The sequence below is a fragment of the Canis lupus genome, chromosome 14 (genome assembly GCF_048164855.1).
Source record: "Canis lupus baileyi chromosome 14, mCanLup2.hap1, whole genome shotgun sequence".
Taxonomy (NCBI): Eukaryota; Metazoa; Chordata; class Mammalia; order Carnivora; family Canidae; genus Canis; species Canis lupus.
Window position 1 is genome coordinate 47,570,896 of NC_132851.1, and position 20,338 is coordinate 47,591,233.

Consider the following 20,338-nt stretch of genomic DNA (forward strand, 5'->3'; position numbering starts at 1 on the left):
CTGGCCGCGCCGCGCTGACCCCGCCGCCCCCGTCCCCGTCCCCGCCCCCTTCCCCGTCCCCGTCCCCGTCCCCGTCCCCGTCCCCTTCCCCCGCCCCGGGCGCCCGGCGGGGGGCGGCTCCCGCGTCCCTTTCTTCGCCTCGCCGCGCCGCGCCGCGCCCGGGGCGCGACCCCCGAGGCGGCGGCGGCTGCCACTCACCATATTACAGATGGAGGCGATGTTTCGGACAGTCATTAGTCTAAAGGTTGCAGCGATCCCGCACCGCCATCTTTATAAGGTGAAAACAGGGCTGTCCATGGTGGCGCGGCGGCGAGGCCGGGCGGCGGGAGGCGGCCTGGGGCCGGCGGGCGGCGGGCTGGGAGCGGGAGGCCGGCGGGGAGGGCGGCGGAGGAGGAGGGGGCGGGGGCGGGGCGGGGGCGGGGCGGGGCGGCGGGAGGCGGGGATGGCGGAGCGAGGGAGCCTGGGCCGCGGCCGGCGGCGCGGGGAGGAGGGGCGGCCCGAGCGCGCCCGCCGCCTGCAGCCCGCGCCCCGAGCGCCCCCGCCCGAGCGCCCCGAGAGCCCTCGCCGCGTGCAGCAGGCGCCCCGAGCGCACCCCGAGCGCCCCTACCCCGGCCCCCCCGCCGCACCCCGAGCGCCCCGAGAGCCCTCGCCGCGTACAGCGAGCACCCCGAGCGCCCCTACCCCCGGCGCCCCCCGCCGCACCCCGAGCGCCCCTACCCCGAGCGCCCCTACCTCGAGCGCCCCCGCCGCGCCCCGAGCGCCCCCGCCCGAGAGCCCCGAGAGCCCCCGCCGTGTGCAGCAGGCGCCCCGAGAGCACCCCGAGCGCCCCTACCCCCAGAGCCCCCCGCCGCACCTCCGCCCCGAGGTCCCCAGCGCACCCCGAGCGCCCCCGCCCCAAGCGCCCCGAGCGCCCCCCGCCGCACCCCGAGCGCCCCTACCCCGAGCGCCCCTACCTCGAGCGCCCCCGCCGCGCCCCGAGCGCCCCCGCCCGAGAGCCCCGAGAGCCCCCGCCGCGTGCAGCAGGCGCCCCGAGAGCACCCCGAGCGTCCCTACCCCCAGAGCCCCCCGCCGCACCTCCGCCCCGAGGTCCCCAGCGCACCCCGAGCGCCCCCCGCCGCACCCCGAGCGCCCCTACCCCGAGGCCCCGAGCGCCCCCCGCCCCCCTTCTCCGCGCCGCGTTATGTCCCGCTCCCCCGCTTCGGGCTGCAGCGCGGGGCCAGGCCCTCGGCCGCGTGGCCGCCGCAGCCGCGCCCCGCAGGTGCCCCCGGGTCGACCCCGAGGCGGCGGGGGCCCGCGGGTAACCGGGGACCGCCCGGGGCGCCGGGCGCCTGCAGGGGTCGCGCGGGCTGCGGGGCGGGGCCGGGGCGGGGACCAAGCCTCTTCGTTCCCGCCGCCCGGCCCGCAGCAGCCCCGGGATCCCCGCGGGGTGCGCGCCCGGCGTCCGACCTTCCGGCGGGGACCCGCGGAGCGAGCCGGGTCGGGCCAGCCCGGGAAGGGGCGCCGCGAGGGGAGGGGATGGGGTCTGCGCGGAGGGGAGGCCAGCGACGCGCTCCGGCTCGGGCTCGGGCAGCGAGTGGCCGCAGCAGGTGCGAAAGAGCCGTCCGCGTCCTGGGGGAGCACTAGACGCGGGCCAAGGAGCAATTGCAACCCACGCAGACCGGGAACCCAACTTTTCCGCATCTCAAAAGGGGCCTCTCTCTCTCGGGGACCCAGCCTCATGAGGCTTGGAGAAGGGGGTGCTCTTGGTTCATGCACATTTCCTGCAGAAAAGGTCGTGGCTTAAAGCGTGAAGCCCCACGGTTGAGCCCATTTGGCCCACTCCGAATGTGAAACAGTTGTACAAAGTTGCACTTCAGTGCTTCCTTTCCTTTTTTTCTTTTTCTTTTTCTTTTTTTTTTAAGATTTTATTTACTTATTCACGGGAGACCCACAGCGACAGAGGCAGAGACACAGGCAGAAGGAGAAGCAGGTGTCTTGCCAGGAGCCTGTCGCAGGACTCGATCCCACGACCTGGGATCACACGACCTGAGCCAAAGGCAGATGCTCAACGACTGAGCCCCCCCCCCCCCCCCTCCAGGCTCAGGGTAGTGCTTTCAACAGAAAAGTTCTGCGAGGGGGAACCCGCAATCATTCTTAAACCACCGATACATTAATGACAAACTAAATTAGAGGATAAACTGATAATTTGAAGCTTTTTTTTCTGACATACTGGGAAAATATCACACTCCCTAGCCTCCATTATTTACGAAGTGTTACTGGTGTCAGGTACTGCAGGCCATTGATTGCCGAGAACTTCAGACCTGGGGTGTAGAGGAAAGACAACTGCTGAGTGAAGTTCTCTGGGAACTTGTTGTTGGCTCTATGTATGCCAGTGCGTGTAAGGAATAATATTTTGGGGATCCCTGGGTGGCGCAGCGGTTTGGCGCCTGCCTTTGGCCCAGGGCACGATCCTGGAGACCCGAGATCGAATCCCACGTCAGGCTCCCTATATGGAGCCTGCTTCTCCCTCTGCCTGTGTCTCTGCCTCTCCCTCTCTCTCTGTGTGTGTGACTATCATGAATAAATAAATAAAATCTTTAAAAAAAAAAAAAAAGGAATAATATTCTGGCTTCTGTTAAGTTGTTCAGCCATCATCTTATTCCCAAAAACATAGTGATGATAATAGTTAACTACGATTTCTTATCATTTTCAGTCATGATGTTCTTTACATTCATGACCCTCAATCACTTCAGATGATTATTATGTCTTTTGCAGATGAATAAAATAGGGATTAGAGGGTTAGGTGTCCTACCTCCACGGTGTTACAAATGCAGTGGGAGAGCACCATGGGAGAGTGGAGGACAGCAAGACACCCAGTATGGCCGGTTGGGTAAGAGGCCTAGAGAGGTTTTAAGACTTGAAGAAAATCACAAAACAGGTTCAGGAGCAAACGTGAGTCTAAAACCCAGGCCTCACGACTCAATTTCACAGACATTCCATTCGAAAGGCATTAATCCAATGCCTTAAATGATAGGGAAATTTTATACCGTAATAGAGTTCAGTATTTCTGCCAATATTGGCACAGTGGCTTGAAAGTCCAGGGGATTGAGAACACCACTGACATAATGGAAATAGAACATCATCTGATTACTGAGTGCTATATCAGCACGTTCAGAGGATCTTTTGCATGCCTTCTAACAGCCTATGGCCTAAAACCGAAGTGTTCAATATAGACGAACATCCAGATTGAAATGCAGGCAGTGAATTACATACACAACAAATCAATGAACACAGTAGATCTTGTCAGACTCATGAATAATTAAATACATTTTTACACTAACACAAGGTTAGTATTCACACAGGTCTAAATTGGAAAAGGCATCAGTCAAAGAAGAATCCTAACCTCAGCCTCACTGAGACTCACTCAGCCTCCTTCCTTATTTGAAGGAAATAACAGGTGAAGTCATAAAAATGTTGAAAAGTTAACAAGAGAGCTTGGAGGCAAGTATTTCACATATACAGGCCTGCTGGTATAAAGGTATAGAGTCAAAATTGAGAAGGGTAGGCAAAGGGAAGGATGGGATACAGGCTAGCACCAAACGGTCTAAATAAATTTGAGGGAGGCAGTCACTCCAGGTGGCATGCCCCTTGCTCCCCAAAGTGTGGTCCATGAGCCAGGGGCATTGGCCTCACCTGGGAGGCTGTTAGAAGCGCAGACTCTTTAAGTTCCCACCCCAGGCCTGCTAAACGAGACTCCGCGTACGCAGCGTGAGGAGCACTGCCAACCCCTAGTGGTGGCATTCTCCGTTTTTGCCTGCCCAGTTTCCAGATTCGATTTGGGGGGAAGCTTCTCGTTTTCAGAACCTATGGTTCAAGTATGGCTGACCCTGTTCTCCGGGTCCAGAGCAAGGCACCAGATCCAGGCCTGGCCAATGGGAGCCCCTCTCCTGGCCCAGCCACCGTGGTTGGTTCAACAAGGTGAATGTATTATAAGCTGAGCCCATGAGAGTCCACGCGGGGCCTTTAGAGAAACAAGTGCTCTCCTTCCTGAGTTCCCTGAAGTGATAGGATGAAATCTGGAGCTTCCCTATTTCCATGGCCCGAGATTGAAGCCAACATAGAAAAGTGGAACTGAGGAATGGGTGAGAGATCCTAACAGCATCATTTATCTACTAGCTGCTAGATCTATATTCTGCACTTTTCAGCAACTCAAGCCCGTAGAGTCCTGGTTTTCTCTGGCCAGTTCAAATGGAGTGTCTGCTACTCGCAATTGAAGGAATCTTAATAACCAGCGTCTTCCTGCCCCCCCCCAAAAAATTAATAAGGTTCGGTCTGAACCCATGATGTTTCCTTTTCCTGTCTTCTCCACAAACTAGACCAATATTTCAAGGTCTCCCTTCAGATTTGCGTCCTCCATGAGGCCTTTCAGATTGCTTCCCCCCCGGCCCACCACCACTACCAGTGAGCCGCTATATCCACGTGGTTCCATGCTCTCCCCTCTGTTGCTGCCAGTTTCATGTCTCTCCCACTCCCATTCCTCCTCTTTGCGTGGTCCACGCTACTCAGCCCTCAGACAAACCAAGAAAACTTGAGATGCCCTTATTATATGTTCTTGTAGCGCCTTCCTCTCTCCTCCGCACCCCCCTTTATGGACTTTATATTTGGAACTATGTCTCTGCCAAATAGCACACTTCATGGAGGGAGGTGAGTGGATGGTTGTCAAAATGAACCCTGGATCCAGACTGCCTGGACCGGCTGTGTGACCTTGGGCAAGTCTCTTAACCTCCCTGTGCTGCGATTTCTGTCTCCGTAATAGGAAGAGAGTAAGAGTACCCCTCGTGGAATGCGACTGCACTAATTTATGTAAAGTACTGAGAACATGCCTGGCGCATACTAGCCACTGTATAGAATAGCTGCCATTATTATGCCTCTGATTATTTGATTAGTGTCCGATTCCCAAGCCTGGTCAGACACGAAGAGACTGAGAGGCAGTCCTGTTTCCACTCACCATTTTACACCTAGAGAAACACACAGTTCCTCATCCATAAGAGGAGCCAAGAGAGTGAACATTAAATTTCTGGACAATTGCCTCTCTCCAAGTGGCCTGGAAGCTCCTGGAGGGAAAGAAGCTTGTCTTGTGCATGTGTAAAAAAAAATCTCATCCGGTCCCAGGCACCGTGCCTGGCACATTCTTTCCTTTCCTTTTTTTTCCTCATTGCCAAATAGGTTATTGCAGCTCATTTGATATGCAAATGCTAGTAAACATTTGGCTGTCCAAGGGGAAAATATTTTGCTGGCTGTAGAGTTTGCAACCAGAGTGGTTTCTGTGGATTATATTCCAATTCTGTGAGGAACTTTATGGCAGCCTTTTCTCCTTTTCAGCGTGCGTCGGACACCTGTCTACTAAGGACATACCTTGCACCAGGAGCTGTGCGAGCAGCTGGCGATCCTAGGATAGAAGAAGGCGGTCCCGGGGTTTGTACTGCTCCATTTCTAATGCAGTGTTCATTGGCATTGTTTACGGATATTTTTGCTACTTTTTTGCATGCAATTAGTAGAACATAAGGATAAGCTAACTTTGGAGTGAACATCAAATTAGAGTTCCTACAAGAGGGAGGCTACATGGAAGATCATGAGTGTGTTTAGGGGTGGGTAAGACTCCCTAAGCCTTCGGAACAATGTGCTTATTTTGAAGTGCCAATTGAAATGCCATGGACAGGTTTTTAAGCCAGGCTGGAACATGATTAGGTTGTTATTTGCTTCTACATTTTGGTGAACTGAGAGAGAGCTGGCTCCCAGTTCTGGGGAAAGAAGGTTGAAGGAGCAAAAGCCCTCCTTGTGAGGCCAGTTAGAAACCTGCGGGGAAAGAGTCCCAGAGTTGTCGGCAGCCCGGGTTTACTTCAGAAGCAGCAGTGGGAAAACTGGAGTGGACAGACCGGAGACCTTTTCTGGAGATAGTCAAGCTGCATTTGGTGATTGATAAGGATGAATCAAAGAGGAGTCCCGGATTTCCGACTGGAATGAAAAAAAAATGTTTTTGTGCGTGTGTGTGTTTTGTTTTTTTCAGGGAGGGGACAAGGGACAGAGGGAGAAGAAGAGAGAGAATCTTAAACAGGCTCCAGGCCCAGCGCAGAGCCCCAGGTGGGCCTCGATCTCCCAACCCTGGGATCTTGACCTGAGCCCAAATCAAGAGTCGGATGCTTAATGGACTGAGCCACCCAGGTGCCCCAAGAATGTCACTTTTTACCATAGGGAATGCTGAAGGAGAAGGTTCAGGTGTAGATGGTTGGAAAGAAGCAAGATTAGTTTCAGAGGTGTTGTGCTTCAGATAACCATGAAAAACCTGGATAGTTACATCAAGTACAAATCTGGGACTCAGAAGAAATGTCTGGATTGGAGCTACATCTGGAAGTAATTAATATATAGGAGATAACGCAGGCCATACAGTTATGGATGAAATTGTCTAGGGAGTGTGTAGAGTGAGAATAGACCAGGGGAGAGCCATGAGGAGCTCCAGCATGGAAGGATCCAGTGGGGGGAGAAAGAGGATCCAGAGAAAACGAATGCAAAGCTTCTAAAGTGGTAGAGGAAAAGCCAACCAACGGGCAACACTGCAAAAGCCAAAGAGTATTTCAAGAGGGAGGGAGTAGTCAAATGGATCAGATGAAGCCAAGAGATCAAAGAAGATAAACAATAGTAGTAACAACGTTCAATTCTTGAGCAAGGCTGTAAGATGTATTTAACCCTTCTGACACCCCTTTGGGGAAGGCAATAACCATAATCCCCATTTTAGAGAAAACTGAGGCTCAGAAAGTGTTAAGGGATCTGACCCCGATTCCTGTATGTGTCGTCTCAGGGGTCCTCGACTTCTCTCAAGGGTGGTCTGCAGAGGATGGTTAGGATGGACCACCCGTTGGTAAGCGAAAGGGGAGTGAGAAGACAGAGTAAAGGTATTTGGCTTTGAAGGGAGAGAGATGGGGTGTTAGGGGGTCAAAGAGCTCAAGTACCTTTAATGTACCAGGCTTTGTGGTTTGCAAGCACCTGCCTAATCTGGCCGTGCCCCACCTCTCCCAAACCCTCACCCAAAGAAGGCCATCGTTCCCATTTCCTGCTTCCGGGTCCTCAGGCTCATGACTCCCCTGAACCCACCCTCAGCCAATTCTTCTTCCTTCTCTTTCCAGTCCCCTCATTCCTCAAAAGTCAGTTCGAACCTGACCCCTGGAGGACGTCTTCTCAGTCTCGTCTTCCTTGGCAAGTTTTGATCAAAGGTCACCTTCTGAATGTCTCCAGAAACCTCAAATCCCTGGCACAATGCCACCCACACAACAGGAGGCTCTCCGTTGGCAGGAACATTATTTTACCGGAAACTCTTGGCTCGCCAGATGAGAACCATTTTACTCACCATCCTGCTTTCCCGGTGGTTTTCTCTTTTCTCCAAGATCTGATCTGAAGCCTGTAGAAATGAGAGCCTTTGAGGCTAAGGGGGAGGCGGGGCCTGGAAGCCAAGTGAGCCGTAAGGAAGTTGAAGCGAGCGAGTCTCCCTTAGAGATGAGATTTTCTAGAGAGAGATTTGGCAATAAAATAGAGATCTCAGCAGCTTAAGGGGGGCAACAGAATCCGGAGAAAGGTTTGATCATATTATTTGTCCCTTTTATCATGATTAGCAGCGTGGTGAGACCCTGAGTATGTTTGTCGTCCAAAAATGAGGGGCTAGTGAACGTAGCAGGGAGGCTTGATGAAGGTTGCTGTTAGGAGGGTAGAGGGACAGGTCAGCAGCCCTAGAGCTTTGGAAAGGAAAAAGTCCATCCGTTAGGTTGAGAGAATTAACATGAAATAGCCTCCATCTTCTCAGTAAAGCAGACAGGAAGGAAGAGAAGCTCCAAGGTCACTCCTTGGGTCACCCCATAGGTTTTGACTGCTTTGTTCAGCACTATATCCCTCAGAAGAGTAAGACACCTAGTAGGTGCTCAATAAATACTTGTTGAATGGGGGATTTGATTGAAACTGTTTGAAAGAAGATGGGAAGATCTCCAAGCATAGACTCGGTAGGTAAGGTGAATAGCTGTTCTATAGCCTGATCAGACCCAGAGCGGGTTTCATTGGGGGCATTTACATTCCTTCCATGCCCATAAGCACTGTTTTCAATAAAGGGAACAGATGTAGGTCTTGTTGCCAAATGATACCCTCATGCCCTGGCAGCCCATGTGTGGTCATCTCCAAAGCTTTAATAAACCCCGTCGCCGCCTGGTGGGAGGGCAGGGTTTCACATGTGGCTCTTGGGATGAGTTGTCCTTTGGGGCAGTACCTGTAATTAATTCTCCTCTTTGGTCCTGCCCTTCTAGAAAGCTGGCAACCCTTGAAAACAAGCTACGACCATCCCGAGCTCTCTCACTGTTCAGCGTTGGCCCCAGTGAGGGGGTTAAGGCTGTATTCTTCTATTTCTTCTTGGAAAATGAAGTCAGGCCAGATTAAGGTTGCCACTGACAAGGCCATGTGAGCAGCATCCTCCTGGTGGTGGCCGCAATGCTCTGTACCTTGTAAAGCTCTGTGCGCATCCTATCCATCACTTACCATCAGGATGATCCCAAAGCGGTAAGCTGTTAGCAACTGACTGGCTTAGAAAGCTGTAGTCATTGATTAAGCCTTTCAAGATTTGCGTGAACTTAGGCAAATGGATTCAAGAGTTTCAGGAGTATTACTTAATTCAAAGAATTACGAACGGCTTATGCTGTTTTGTTGGTGTCCTGGTTCAATTGGAACCTTTGTAAAAGATACTGCAGGTGCTTTCATTTTAGGCACGCTGTACCCATTGCTGTGTGAACATTTGTTAAAAAAAAATGACAATTCCAGCTAGCTTACTTTTACTTTTATATTTTTTTATTATCCTAAGGAGAGGGGTTAATTATGAGTCGTTTGGCCAAAGTCAGTGTTAAACAATAATGAGTTTCAGCAGCAGCTACTCCTGATTCCTATGGATTATTACAACTCTTTAAAGAGCTATTATTTTGACAAAGCACAAAGCATCAAACTTTTCTGTTTTTTAATCTTTTTAATTAAAACATACATTAGGAAGGCGCATACGTCTTAAGTGAATGGTCACAAAGCGGATACACCTGTGCACCCACCACCCAGGTAAAGGACTAGAACATGACCAGCATCCCTGAAGCCCTTCCCCAGGCCTCTCCAGGTCCCTGACCTCTCTTCCCCAAGGGTAAGACCTATCATGACTTCTAACACAGTAGCTTAGTTTTGCCAGAGTCTCTTGTTTGTGTGTGTGTGTTATATAACCTTTTTTTTTTCTCCCCTGGTTTCTTTTGCTCAGTATTACATTTGTGAGATTCAGTCATGTTACTCAGAAAAGCTGTGGCTCATTGGTTTTTGTTACGGTATAGTATCCCATCATCTGAAAGAGCCAACAATCTGTTTACAAATTCAAAACTGGCAGATACTTTGTTTTTTTCCTAGCCTGGAGCTATTACCAAAAATACTCCTGTGAGCATTCTTGTCTGTGCTCTTTGGGGTACACATGCACACATTTCTGCATGTGATGACAGTCATAGAGCATGCACGTGTTCAGTCTGGGGAGATAATGCCAAACACGTTTGTGTCAAATGGTCATACTCACCGACCCTCCCACTGCCAGAGTGTCAGGTCCCTTTGCTCCACCTCCTCCCCATCCCTAGCATTATCTTTTTAACTTTAGCCATTTTGGTGAGTATGTTTATGTATAAATATATATTTTATAATTGTGTGTATATATTTATATAGTCGTATATAATATAGTTGTATATATATGTGTGTGTGTGTGTATGTAGCTATATTTCATTGAGGTATTAGGGTACTGTATTTTTTTTTTCAAAATTTTACTTATTTATTTGAGAGAGAGAGAGAACTAGTGGGGGAGAGCGGTAGAGGAAGAGAGAGAGAGAGAGAGAGGGAGAGAGGAAGCAGACTCCCCACTGACTAGGGAGCCTGATGTGGGGCTCGACCCCAGGACCTGGAGATCATGACCTGAGCTGAAGGCAGACACTTAACTGACTGAGCCCCCCAGGTGCCAGAGTACTGTATTTTAATAAACAACTAATTTTGTTTCCTTTAGTAGCAGAACAGGGAAAATCATCTATGATTTCATAAGGATCATTAAAATCTTTTTGGTAATGAGTGCACATCATCCTGTTTCCTTCTAGGCCCATCTCAGTGATCAATCCATGTCCCAACTGACAACAATATTGAGGTGTGACACATCCATCAGAACCATCTAGCAAACAGAAGGATTCTTCTGTGTCTTTGAAACAGAACAAGGGAAATAGTCGATTACTATAAACAATAACAGAAAAACAACCAAATTTTTAAAAAACGAAGCATAAACAGTAGAATAACTGAATATTACAGTTAGATTTATGTAACTCAACCAACCCAAAGCCAAGAGAGGTTAAATGATTAAGACCCAGATCAATTGCAGAGCCAGAAGTAGAATTCAAATCCCCACCCTCTTACCCTTTAGGATACCCAAATTTTTAGTCAATGGTCTTTCTGTAATCTGAAATGTCTTTAAATTTAATTTCCCAAAATTCAGAATAATTTCATAAATGCACTAAGTTAACCATGAAAAAGACCACTATGTCTTGTGTTTAAAAAAAAAAAAAAAAGATTTTATTTATTTACTTTACAGAGAGAGATCGTGCACACAGGGATGGTGGTGGGTAGGGGCAGGGAGAGAGGGTGAAGCCGACTCCTCATCCCAGGACCCTGAGATGATGACCTGAGCAGAAGGCAGATGCCTGACAGAGCCACCCAGGCATTCCCCACTATGTCTTGTTAAAGAACAAAGTTAAACTGAGTAAATTGAAAGATCAAATTGACTTTATTTAAGACCCAAAAGTCAGCAGCATCCCATCTAACAAATAGAGTATTCCAAGGAATTGAACCCAGTAGAAAGCTTTGAGAGTCGGAAGAGGATGGGATAAGAAAGTTAACTAGCAGAAGAAAAGAAAGGATGGTTTCAGGCAAGGTCACCTTCCCTTAAGGGCAAGGGCAGGGGGTCTTATGCAGATTACTTCACTGGAGCTGGTCAGGAAATTCCAGACTGATGAGTTTAAAACGGAGAGAGAAAAAAAAAAAAAGAGAGAGGCTCAAAGTGCAATTAGGTTAGCCGGGAAGTCTTGGAGCAACTCCATTTGGGGCCTGTTGTTTCTTTTTTAACAGTTCCCACCCCTCTTGGTCAAACTCTCAGCCTGAGATGTGATCAAAATTGAAGGCATTAGCACCATCTCAGCTCCTGCTCTAGTTCTCACAGCTTTCATTCATCCTGGGTTTTGCTGACTCTCTGTGGTACTCACAGGTCATGACTTCAGGCTCACAGTTTTTCAGTTGGTCATTGTCTTTGTTCCCTTTTTGTCATTCCAGTCTTCGAGAGAGATCATTTACATAGTGGTTAGTGCTGCAAACATGTATTTAAAGCTCTCGGGAGAATACAGCACACCAGGGAGATTATTGTAACTATAAGCAGCATAATTCCCAACATTTGAAGCATACTTCAGAGCCATGGTCCCTAAGAACAAACCAATCAAAGAATGACCCCATTGACCAAGTCACCCTTTTTAAGCTAAGTAGTTTGCTGAGTAATCTCACAGAACTGAGTTGCAGCTTCCCCAGAAGTGTTAATCCAGGTACAGCTGGTTCAGTTGGCTACAACACAGACACCTCCTTACTCAGAACAGCTTTGGCCCGAGAGTCTAAGGATCTTTGCTGGGTAGCTAGTGTCTTAGCAACAGAATTCTGCAGTGTCTCCAAGAGTTAAGGAGAGGTTTCGAATCATATTCTCATTTGTATTTATTCCTAAACTGGGGGGCAGTCAGGGTTTTAGCATGTATAGGGAGAGAATCTCCAAACCTGAAATAAAAAATCATTTTAAGTGCCTTACAAAGATGGGTGCTGCTGGTGTGCTCTCTTAATAAATGGGGACAGATCTGGTCTAGATGATCACGGGAACCTAGGGTTCAAATGTCCTAAGATTCACATAGGTAAATTGTCTAATTGGGTACATACTTCTAAGTGGGGAGCAGAGAGGAGGGCGCGTTCAAGCATAATTTGCATTGACATTGGGATTCCAAGAGAAATTGGTCCCAGGGAGGATTCTTTGCATCATGACAAATCTAGCAATCTGAGAGCTAATCCCCACCCCCTTAACAATGGCCTGAGGGATACAAGCGTGGGCATTCTCTCTCCAGGCCAATGCCAGAGTGAAGAAAAGAAAAAGGAGATAGGGCTTCATGTCTAGTTAAAGTATGAAATCTTGATCCAGTGTCTTGAGTGAAGGCAGTCTACTTGGATGTCAGCTACTTCTCTTCCTTGTCAATTCAATTTGTAGGTCTGCCCAGGGCCAGATGTCAGGTGGAGACTTCTTTATCAGTGAGACAAGTACTGATTGTCTATAGAGACTCAGGGTGTTCTAGATTTGCAGTAGAGTGTGGTCAGGAGTACTTGGTAAAGTCCCTTCCAATGAGGCAAAATGAGGCTGTCTTCCTCTGAGGACACTCCCAGAATACCGAGTTACCAGGCTCTAGACCGTGCCCAACAGGATCCTTTGAAATAGGATCCAGAAAAGCTTCTTTAATCTCTTGGTAATATGCTTAAGCATAAGACATAAGCATAAGACTTACTGTAGCTGGTCATACTGGCATGAAAGTTGTATAACTTCAGCAGAAGGTTCTATACCAGTAGACGTGGATCTTTCCGCAATTATCTTGTGTACAGTGACTTTCCCAAAACGGAGTACTGTGAATAGTCAGCAAGACCAAAGACAATACTGTCAGCCATGGATATCTGTGGTCTCTGCAAGTTTAGACATTTTTAAGTTTAAAAATCTCGTTAGTTCCCTCAACCTTGCCTGATGATTGAGGGTGATAGGGACACTGGTAATCCACATGAGGTTTGCAAAGTGTTCGTTAAGGCTCGTATGATTTGGGGCATCTGGGTGGCTCAGTGAGCTAAGCATCTGCCTTCAGCTCAGGTCATGATCTCTAGGTCCTGGGATGGAGCCCCGCATCAGGCTTCCTGCTCAGCCGGGGGTCTATCCCTCTGCCCCTCCCCACCACTCATTCTTGCTCTCTCTCAGATCAATAAATTTGCTCTCTCAAATCAATAAATAAAATCTTAAAAAAAAAAAAAAGAAAAAGGCTCATGACTAGCCTAGTGAAGTGGGTACCTTGATCACTGGAGAATGTGGAAGGTATACCCCAAATAGGAAACTCATTTTCCAACAGATTCTTTGCCACTGTGAGGGCATCAGCCTCGTGGCAGGGGATGGCTTCAGCACACCTGGAAAACCCACACATGATAACAAAAATATATTGCTAACCCATACCAAGTAGCAGTTGAATGAAGCCCGGCTGCAGGCATTCAAAGGATCCAGAGGGAGGAGGTTCTGAGGCTTCTCTGGACAAAAGTATTTTCCCAGGATCATGGCTATGGCAGGTCAGACGTGGCTGGTAGACTGTTTTTGCAATTTTATAGAAGCATCCCTACCAATATCTATTTATAATTTGGGTTATCTTAAGTGCCCTGCGGGGGGCGGGGTGGGGTGTGAAGGAATATGAAAACCTAAAAATGGAGTTAGGTGTAGGTCCAACTGTTGTTTAATTTCAATGTTCACCCATCTTCATTTCTCTGATTCAGGAGCAGACTGTTGCCATGTTACAAGGACATCGGGATCGCAAACATTAGGCAACAAGGAGCTTCTGCTTTTTTGCAGAAGCAGAATGGACTTTGTCCACACATGCCACAATCTACAGATGCTGTTGCCCCTGCCTTGGCATGAGAGCCAGCTGGGATGTTCCCTGGTCCTCCGTGCTCTCAGGGTGAGCCTCAGTTTTGATGACAGCAATTTCAGAAGTTAGGAGAATAGCAGAATAGCAGTAAGAAGACCCATTTACTTGTTGCCCAGTTTTGATTGGGGTCCCAGAGGGTGCAAGAAATCCCCTTTGTCTCCACAACATTCCAAAATCACAGATGACTCCAAAGGCATCCTAGCTATCCATATCAATATGAGCAGTAAGTTCTTCTGATAACTGGCATGCTCAGGTCAAGCATGGAGCTCTCCACTGATTGGGTGGATTTAGCTTGTGAGAGCTTTCCCCTTTCCAGCAGGTCATACTGAGTAAGGACAGCACAAGCAGCCTCAAAATGTCCTTTTTCACCTCTACTGTATGGTCCCATCAACAAGCCAGAAGAGATCAGGATTAGTTAGAGGGGTATCTCCTAAGTCAGGATGACGTGTCATGAAATGGGACTCCCTGCCTCAGCCCTGGGGCTCACCTTCATCATGTAGAGGTAGTAACAGAGCTAGATCAAGGGTGCTGCAACATTTAGGTGGTGAAAGCAGATGGATCGAAGGAAGTTAGTCTACCTGCAGAGAAATGTAGTCATTTCAGAGTGAAGACGACTTTGAACAAAGTGTGAAGTTTCCAAGTAAACCCCATTTCCTAGGGTCAGATATGCAGATGCTTCCGCTCACTCCACAGCTGTGGCTCTAGCTTGAAGACAGCTGCGACAGGCACAAGCAACTGACTCACACTGTGCTGTCAGCGGCAGGTGGGTGACCACGTTTGTGCGTGAGCATTCCCAGGGCTTGGTTACCCCCTCCCTGCACAGATAAGGTGAAAGGTTTTAAATACTTAGGTGGGGGATCCCTGGGTGGCGCAGCGGTTTGGCGCCTGCCTTTGGCCCGGGGCGCGATCCTGGAGACCCGGGATCGAATCCCACGTCGGGCTCCTGGCATGGGGCCTGCTTCTCCCTCTGCCTGTGTCTCTGCCTCTCTCTCTCTCTCTCTGTGACTATCATTAAATAAATAAATAAATAAATAAATAAATAAATAAATAAATAAATAAATACTTAGGTGGCCCTAAGGCGGGTGGCTCTTAAGGCACCTGTTTCTGTCTTCTAAAAATCTGCTCTTGTTTGTCCTTCCCTTTTTTTTTTTTAAAGATTTTATTTATTTATTCATGAGAGACACAGAGAAAGAGAGGCAGAGACACAGGCAGAGGGAGAAGCAGGCTCCATGCAGAAAGCCCGATGCGGGACTTGATCCCAGGTCTCCAGGATCACACCCTGGGCTGAAGGTGGCACCAAACCGCTGAGCCACCCGGGCTGCCCTTGTTTGTCCTTCTAAGCATAGGGCTCAGGGACTGAGATTTTAGTAAGTTTACAGAGTGGGGAAGTTAATGGAGAATAATTAGGAACCCCCATAGTCTGCAATAAATGCACAAAGCTGTCACTCACTTGTAGGTCTCAAGAAATTCCTGAATTAGCTTAATTCTTTTTGGAGACAGCTGAATTGCTTCAGAGCTTAGCTCATGACTTAGGTACTGCACAATGTCCAGAGATCGTTGTAATTTTGCCTTAGAGACTTGGCGTCCCTTTTCAGCTGTTACAGCAAACAAAGGACCCCTCTTTTGTGATAAGCATGGCAAAAGTTCATCTACATAATTACGAAAGGTTCGGTTTCCCATGGAACTGGAGGGGACTAACATCTCCGTGAAGTCACTTGAGAGAAATAAGAGGCGGCCTTGGTGACTCCTCGAGGTTTAACTATCTAGGTACAGTATCAATCATTTCAGATAAAGGCAAATAGATACTGGCTGCTGAAGTCCCCAGGGATGCTTACAAAAAAAAAATAAAGTCCAAACAGAGGTACCCACCAGTGACCTGTGCATCAGATAGAACTTGTGACCTAAGGATGTTTGGGTTTAGAATGACTGGGGAACCAGGAATAACCATCTTATTCATAGCTCTCTAATCCTAACAAACTGCCCTCCCTGTCCATTAGGTTTCAGGATTGACATCGCCTCCCACATAGTGAGCCCCTGGGCAGTAAGGTCTTCTACGTCTGCTGTTGAGGCCATGTATGGCCTCAGGCTAGAAGGGACCTTGAGGTAATGTAGGGAGTTTACTTATATCTGTCCTAATCTTTATGGGTCCTGTGCTTCTTATTCTTCCAATGTAAATAGTCATGGGAGCCCACAGATTTTCGGGCTCCTCCAATTAAATAAATTTTGCTGGACTTCTCCCTCTTCTGTGCCAAGGACAGAGTATAAGGAACCTGAAAGATCAGGTTTAGGTTGGTCAGGAAATTCTCAGGTGAACACTCCACTGGCGGCAAGGTGTGTTAGCCCTTTTAATCTAGGAGGGAGATCCCTACCTAAGAGATTGACAGGAACTGATTGACACAACAAAAAGGAATGTTTTTCAGTAAGAGGCCTGAGTCATTCGTACTCGTAGAGATAAAAATTGTCTCTGAATTTTAACAGACGCCCCACCCTACCCCCAACTCTGGAAACCTCCTTTTTTACTTTGAGGGATTTGTCATCTTGAGGGTGGGGTTTAAGGCAGAGTGTAACTCCAGTATCTATTACAGTTTGCCAAGGTTTCTCATTAATCTTAACTTTGGTTTTTCCTTGGCAACTTAAGGGAATTTCTGATAATAGTTTTGCAGAGCAGCCTCCAGAATCTCTTCAGCTGTGTGAAGGGCTCTCCTCTGAAGGTCACTATGAGGCCACCGGAGAAGAATTTGCATAGGACCTTTGAGGACAAGCTCTTTTCCAGTGCCCCAGTGGATTACAGCTGCGACCTTGATCTTTGGACCAGCTTGATCATTATCCAGCCAGCGTCTGGATAATGGACCTACCTAGCAAGGTGCAGTGGGGGAGGCCCAGGTGTTGTTTTGGGTCTCTGGCCTTGGAGTTGTAAAGCTAATAGCTTGGCAGATTTTTGTTTGCAATCTTACTCCAGGGTCCTTTGAAAATGCTCAGCTGTAGTCATGAGTTCAGTCAGACTGGTGGCCTCCCATCCTACTTTCTGCCTTTGTATTGATCCACTAATCTCAGCAGATAATCCATATACAAAGAGGGCAGCCAGAGCAGACTGGGTGACCTTATTTATTGCATGGAACCCCAAATGCCATAGAGAAAGGACTACAAACAGCCTTTAAAGTCTGCCCGAGAGTCATCTCTTTTTGTTTGTAAGTTCATATAATAGACCAATAAAGACGAGCAGGGAAGACTCTAGAAGTGGCTTATAAAAATTTGGCTGTGGGGCACCTGAGTGGCTCAGTCTGGTTAAGCACGTGCCTTTGGCTCAGGTCATGATCCTGGAGTCCTGGGATCGAGCCCCATGTCAGGGCTTCCTGCTAGCGGGAAGTCTGCTTCTCCCTCTGCCCCTCCCTCTGCTTGTGTTCTCTCTCTCTCAAATAAATAAATAAAATTTTTTTTTTTAAATGGTTCAGCTGCTATTTTCTGAGCTTTTGCTGGTCCCTGAGTTGTTGAAGGCCGAGGATCTCGAATATCATCTTTGGGGTTTTGCATCCACTTTTGGACTTCACCAGGTCACACCAACATCTGTACAAGCCGATATAGGGTACCCGGGGGTCACAGACCCTGATGATGACTCGAAATTCTTCAAAAAATTTTTGGATTCCTCCCTAGATTTCGAGCATCCTTTGATTCTGGCGTTTAGTTCTGTCTTTAACCAAGGCATGAAGGGTACCTGAGGAGTTCCACCTGCAACCTCAAAGTTTTATTTTAAAAGGAAACTGTCTCATGGTCTCAGAATAGAAGGGCAGTTCAGTCAGACCATTAGTAAAATACAGGTGGTGCTCGGATAAGAAGGATCAGGGGAGCAGTAGGGGTCATGTCAGTCTTATTTTTTGTTGTTGTTTACCTCATATATTTTTAACCTTTTTTTAAAAAAATATTTTATTTAATCATGAGAGACACAGAAAGAGGCAGAGACACAGGCAGAGGGAGAAGCAGGCTCCATGCTGGGAGTCTGATGTGGGACTTGATCCCAAGACCCCAGGATCATGCTCTGGGCCAAAGGCAGACACGCTCAACCACTGAGCCACCGAGGTGCCTCCTTTAACGTTTTAAAAGATTTTATTCATTTGAGAGAGAGTGCATGTGCGTGTGCGCGCACGCGCGTGCACACACACACACACACACACGAGTGGGGGAAGGACAAAGGGAGAAACAGGCTCCCCACCAACCAAGGAGCCAGATGTGGGACTGGATCCCTGGACTCTGGAATCATGACCTGAGCTAAAGGCAAATGCTCAACCAACTGAGCCCCCCAGGTGCCCCTCTTTAATTTTTTTCTTAGGATTTTGTGACAAGTCTTTTCATGAAGCTACTTTGGAATCTAAAAGCCTTTGGAAAGCTGCCGCCTACCAATTAAAATAGGCATCCCACTCTGTGTGTCCAGCTTGGGATCCCTTGCTCTCAAGTGTGTTTCTTAAATGAGCAATCTTCTCTAACCAGAACATTCCCTATAATGGCCATTTTAATTCTAGATTATCTTTTGTACGTTTCTGCCATTTTGCTAGATATGTGCAGTTTCTGAGACTATTGTTCTTAAACATACTATTAGCAGGTGTGCCAAAGGTGGTGCGCTCAACTCTTTGGGTATATAAAGGATCCCATTTCTTAATTTAGCTAGGTCTTTGCATTTCCTGGAGCCACACTAATACCAAGGAGGACCTGGGAGTCTTCTTGAGGTGGCACATGCTCTAACAACCTTTAAATGCTTGCCCTGTGGCCCACCAACTTTTTTGACTTGAGATTCCCATTAGCAACTACCCCTTTATGTAATACTCACCTGAGGCCTCCCACTACACCCAGTCTAGCCCAAATTGGACCCAGTCTGGCCCTGGACCCATCCAACTTTGGTTAGTAACCACCAACACTGTATGGAATCTGGGATTGGGGGAAAGATTTGAACCAGCAGACCCCAAAGAACGGCGGGCTGATTCCAAGCAGCTACCACCAGCAGTTCTCGGTGTGGAATCTGGGGATAGAACCAAGGGCTGGGGTTTCCAGTCAAATAGGAAACTGTGGAAAGTCAACTAACTCAGGATCCCAAAGCAAAGATAAAGGAGCTCAGAACTGAGAACTTACCAACAGCCCTTGGAAACAGGACAAGGACATAAAGGGTTCACGGGTGCGGCGCCTATATTTCTCGTTCTCAAAGCTGCCAGTTTTCTTCAATTCCACTACTGCCATCAAATCTGCTAAAGAACAAAACTTCAATTGAGTAAATTAAAGCATCTAATTGAATTTACTCAGTGTTTCACAAACATCCCATAGAAGGATGTTCCAGGGGACTGTAGGAAATGGAGTGTTTGGTTATGTACAACCCTAGTTGTACAAGCAGGACAAGAGTTATTTGCAAAAGAAAAGAAAAAAAAAAAAGGATTGTTTCAGACAAGGTGACCTTCCCTTGGGGGGAAGTGCAGGGGTCTTAAGCAGATTACCTCCCTAGTGCTCCTCAGGAAATTCCAGACTGATGAATTTAAAATTCCATTCATAGGAGAGGCCCAAACTGCAGTAGGTATAAGGTATTAAGTCTTTGTGGGGCTTAACGTAAGTGACTCCCTTTTGGATCTGTTGTTTCTTTTGAACAGTCCATATGCTGCAATTATATAGCCATGCTTTTTCTCTCTGACTAATTAGAAGACAACTTGACACTAAAATCTAATCCCAGCAGAACATGTTATCTGGCTATCACTCTTCAGAAAGACAAAAGCATTCTGCCTAAATTCCCACTACCTTCTTTTCCCACTACCTTCCTTTTTTTTTTTTTTTTTAATTCTTTATTTATTCATGAGAGACACAGAGAAAGAGGCAGAGACATAGGTCAGGGGGAGAAGCAGGCTCCCTGCAAGGAGCCTGATGTAGGACTCAATCCCAGGACCCTGGGATCACTACCTGAGCAGGAAGGCAGATGCTCAACCACTGAGCCACCCAGGCTCCCACTACCCTCCCACTACCTTCCTAAGGCAAGTCAAGCCTTAAGAGTTTTAATAAAGCCATCCACATAAATACTCAGCTCTGTTTTCCTATGAGGAGTCAAGAAGGGGGGCTAGCTCCATAATGTGATAGCTTTCTTGTAGGAAGATGTCACTACCGACCCATAATCAATAGAGCGTGAACTTTGAGTTATGGCTCTGCACTGATCCACATGCATTCATCCAGAGCTTCTAGGTGACGAAGGATACCTAACTAAACTTCTAGCCTCTGGCTAGTGACCAGAATATAGCTAACTTATCCCTGTAAGGTTTATGGTGTGAGTCTCTGCTAATGGCATCAGCACACTGGCTATAGAGTCTAATTTTCACTCATCTTGATCTGGGAAATATAAATTCTCTTCTGTTTCATTGTGGGATTAATTTACAGTACTTTATCCCCTAAATCAAACATCCCCAAAACGGTGGCATTTGCAATCTGCAATCTGCAAAAAATTCAATTGACACATATGCAAGTTTGTTTCTTCTTTCCAACAGCTGTATTTCCCGCCCCGCCGTGTGTCA

At 47.9% G+C, this 20,338-nt stretch overlaps 1 protein-coding gene and 1 long non-coding RNA gene across 9 annotated transcripts in view; one reads left to right on the forward strand and one right to left on the reverse strand.

Annotated features, from left to right (window-relative positions):
• The window catches only part of USP46 (ubiquitin specific peptidase 46), a 94,205-nt gene that overhangs the window by 60,033 nt on the left and 13,834 nt on the right, over positions 1-20,338 (reverse strand). For 2 of the 5 annotated variants that reach the window (XM_072775029.1, XM_072775031.1), the window contains exon 2: positions 18,927-19,036. In XM_072775029.1, the coding sequence (XP_072631130.1) occupies positions 18,927-19,031 (105 nt within the window). In that variant the 5' untranslated portion in view covers positions 19,032-19,036. Of the gene's footprint in view, positions 1-198; positions 360-14,295; positions 14,387-18,926; positions 19,040-20,338 lie in introns of those variants that run through there. The other 3 variants (XM_072775035.1, XM_072775030.1, XM_072775032.1) reach the window with 3 other exon arrangements.
• LOC140604075 (uncharacterized) lies at positions 139-17,252 on the forward strand. Of its 4 annotated transcripts, XR_012007113.1 has the most exons (9): positions 139-277; positions 5,362-5,454; positions 6,047-6,120; positions 7,161-8,571; positions 9,049-9,190; positions 13,657-13,838; positions 14,467-14,571; positions 15,806-15,911; positions 16,464-17,252. It is a non-coding gene; the product is annotated as an uncharacterized lncRNA (long non-coding RNA). The 4 variants fall into 4 exon arrangements; XR_012007111.1 differs by having other exon boundaries at positions 15,806-17,252; XR_012007114.1 differs by lacking the exon at positions 14,467-14,571.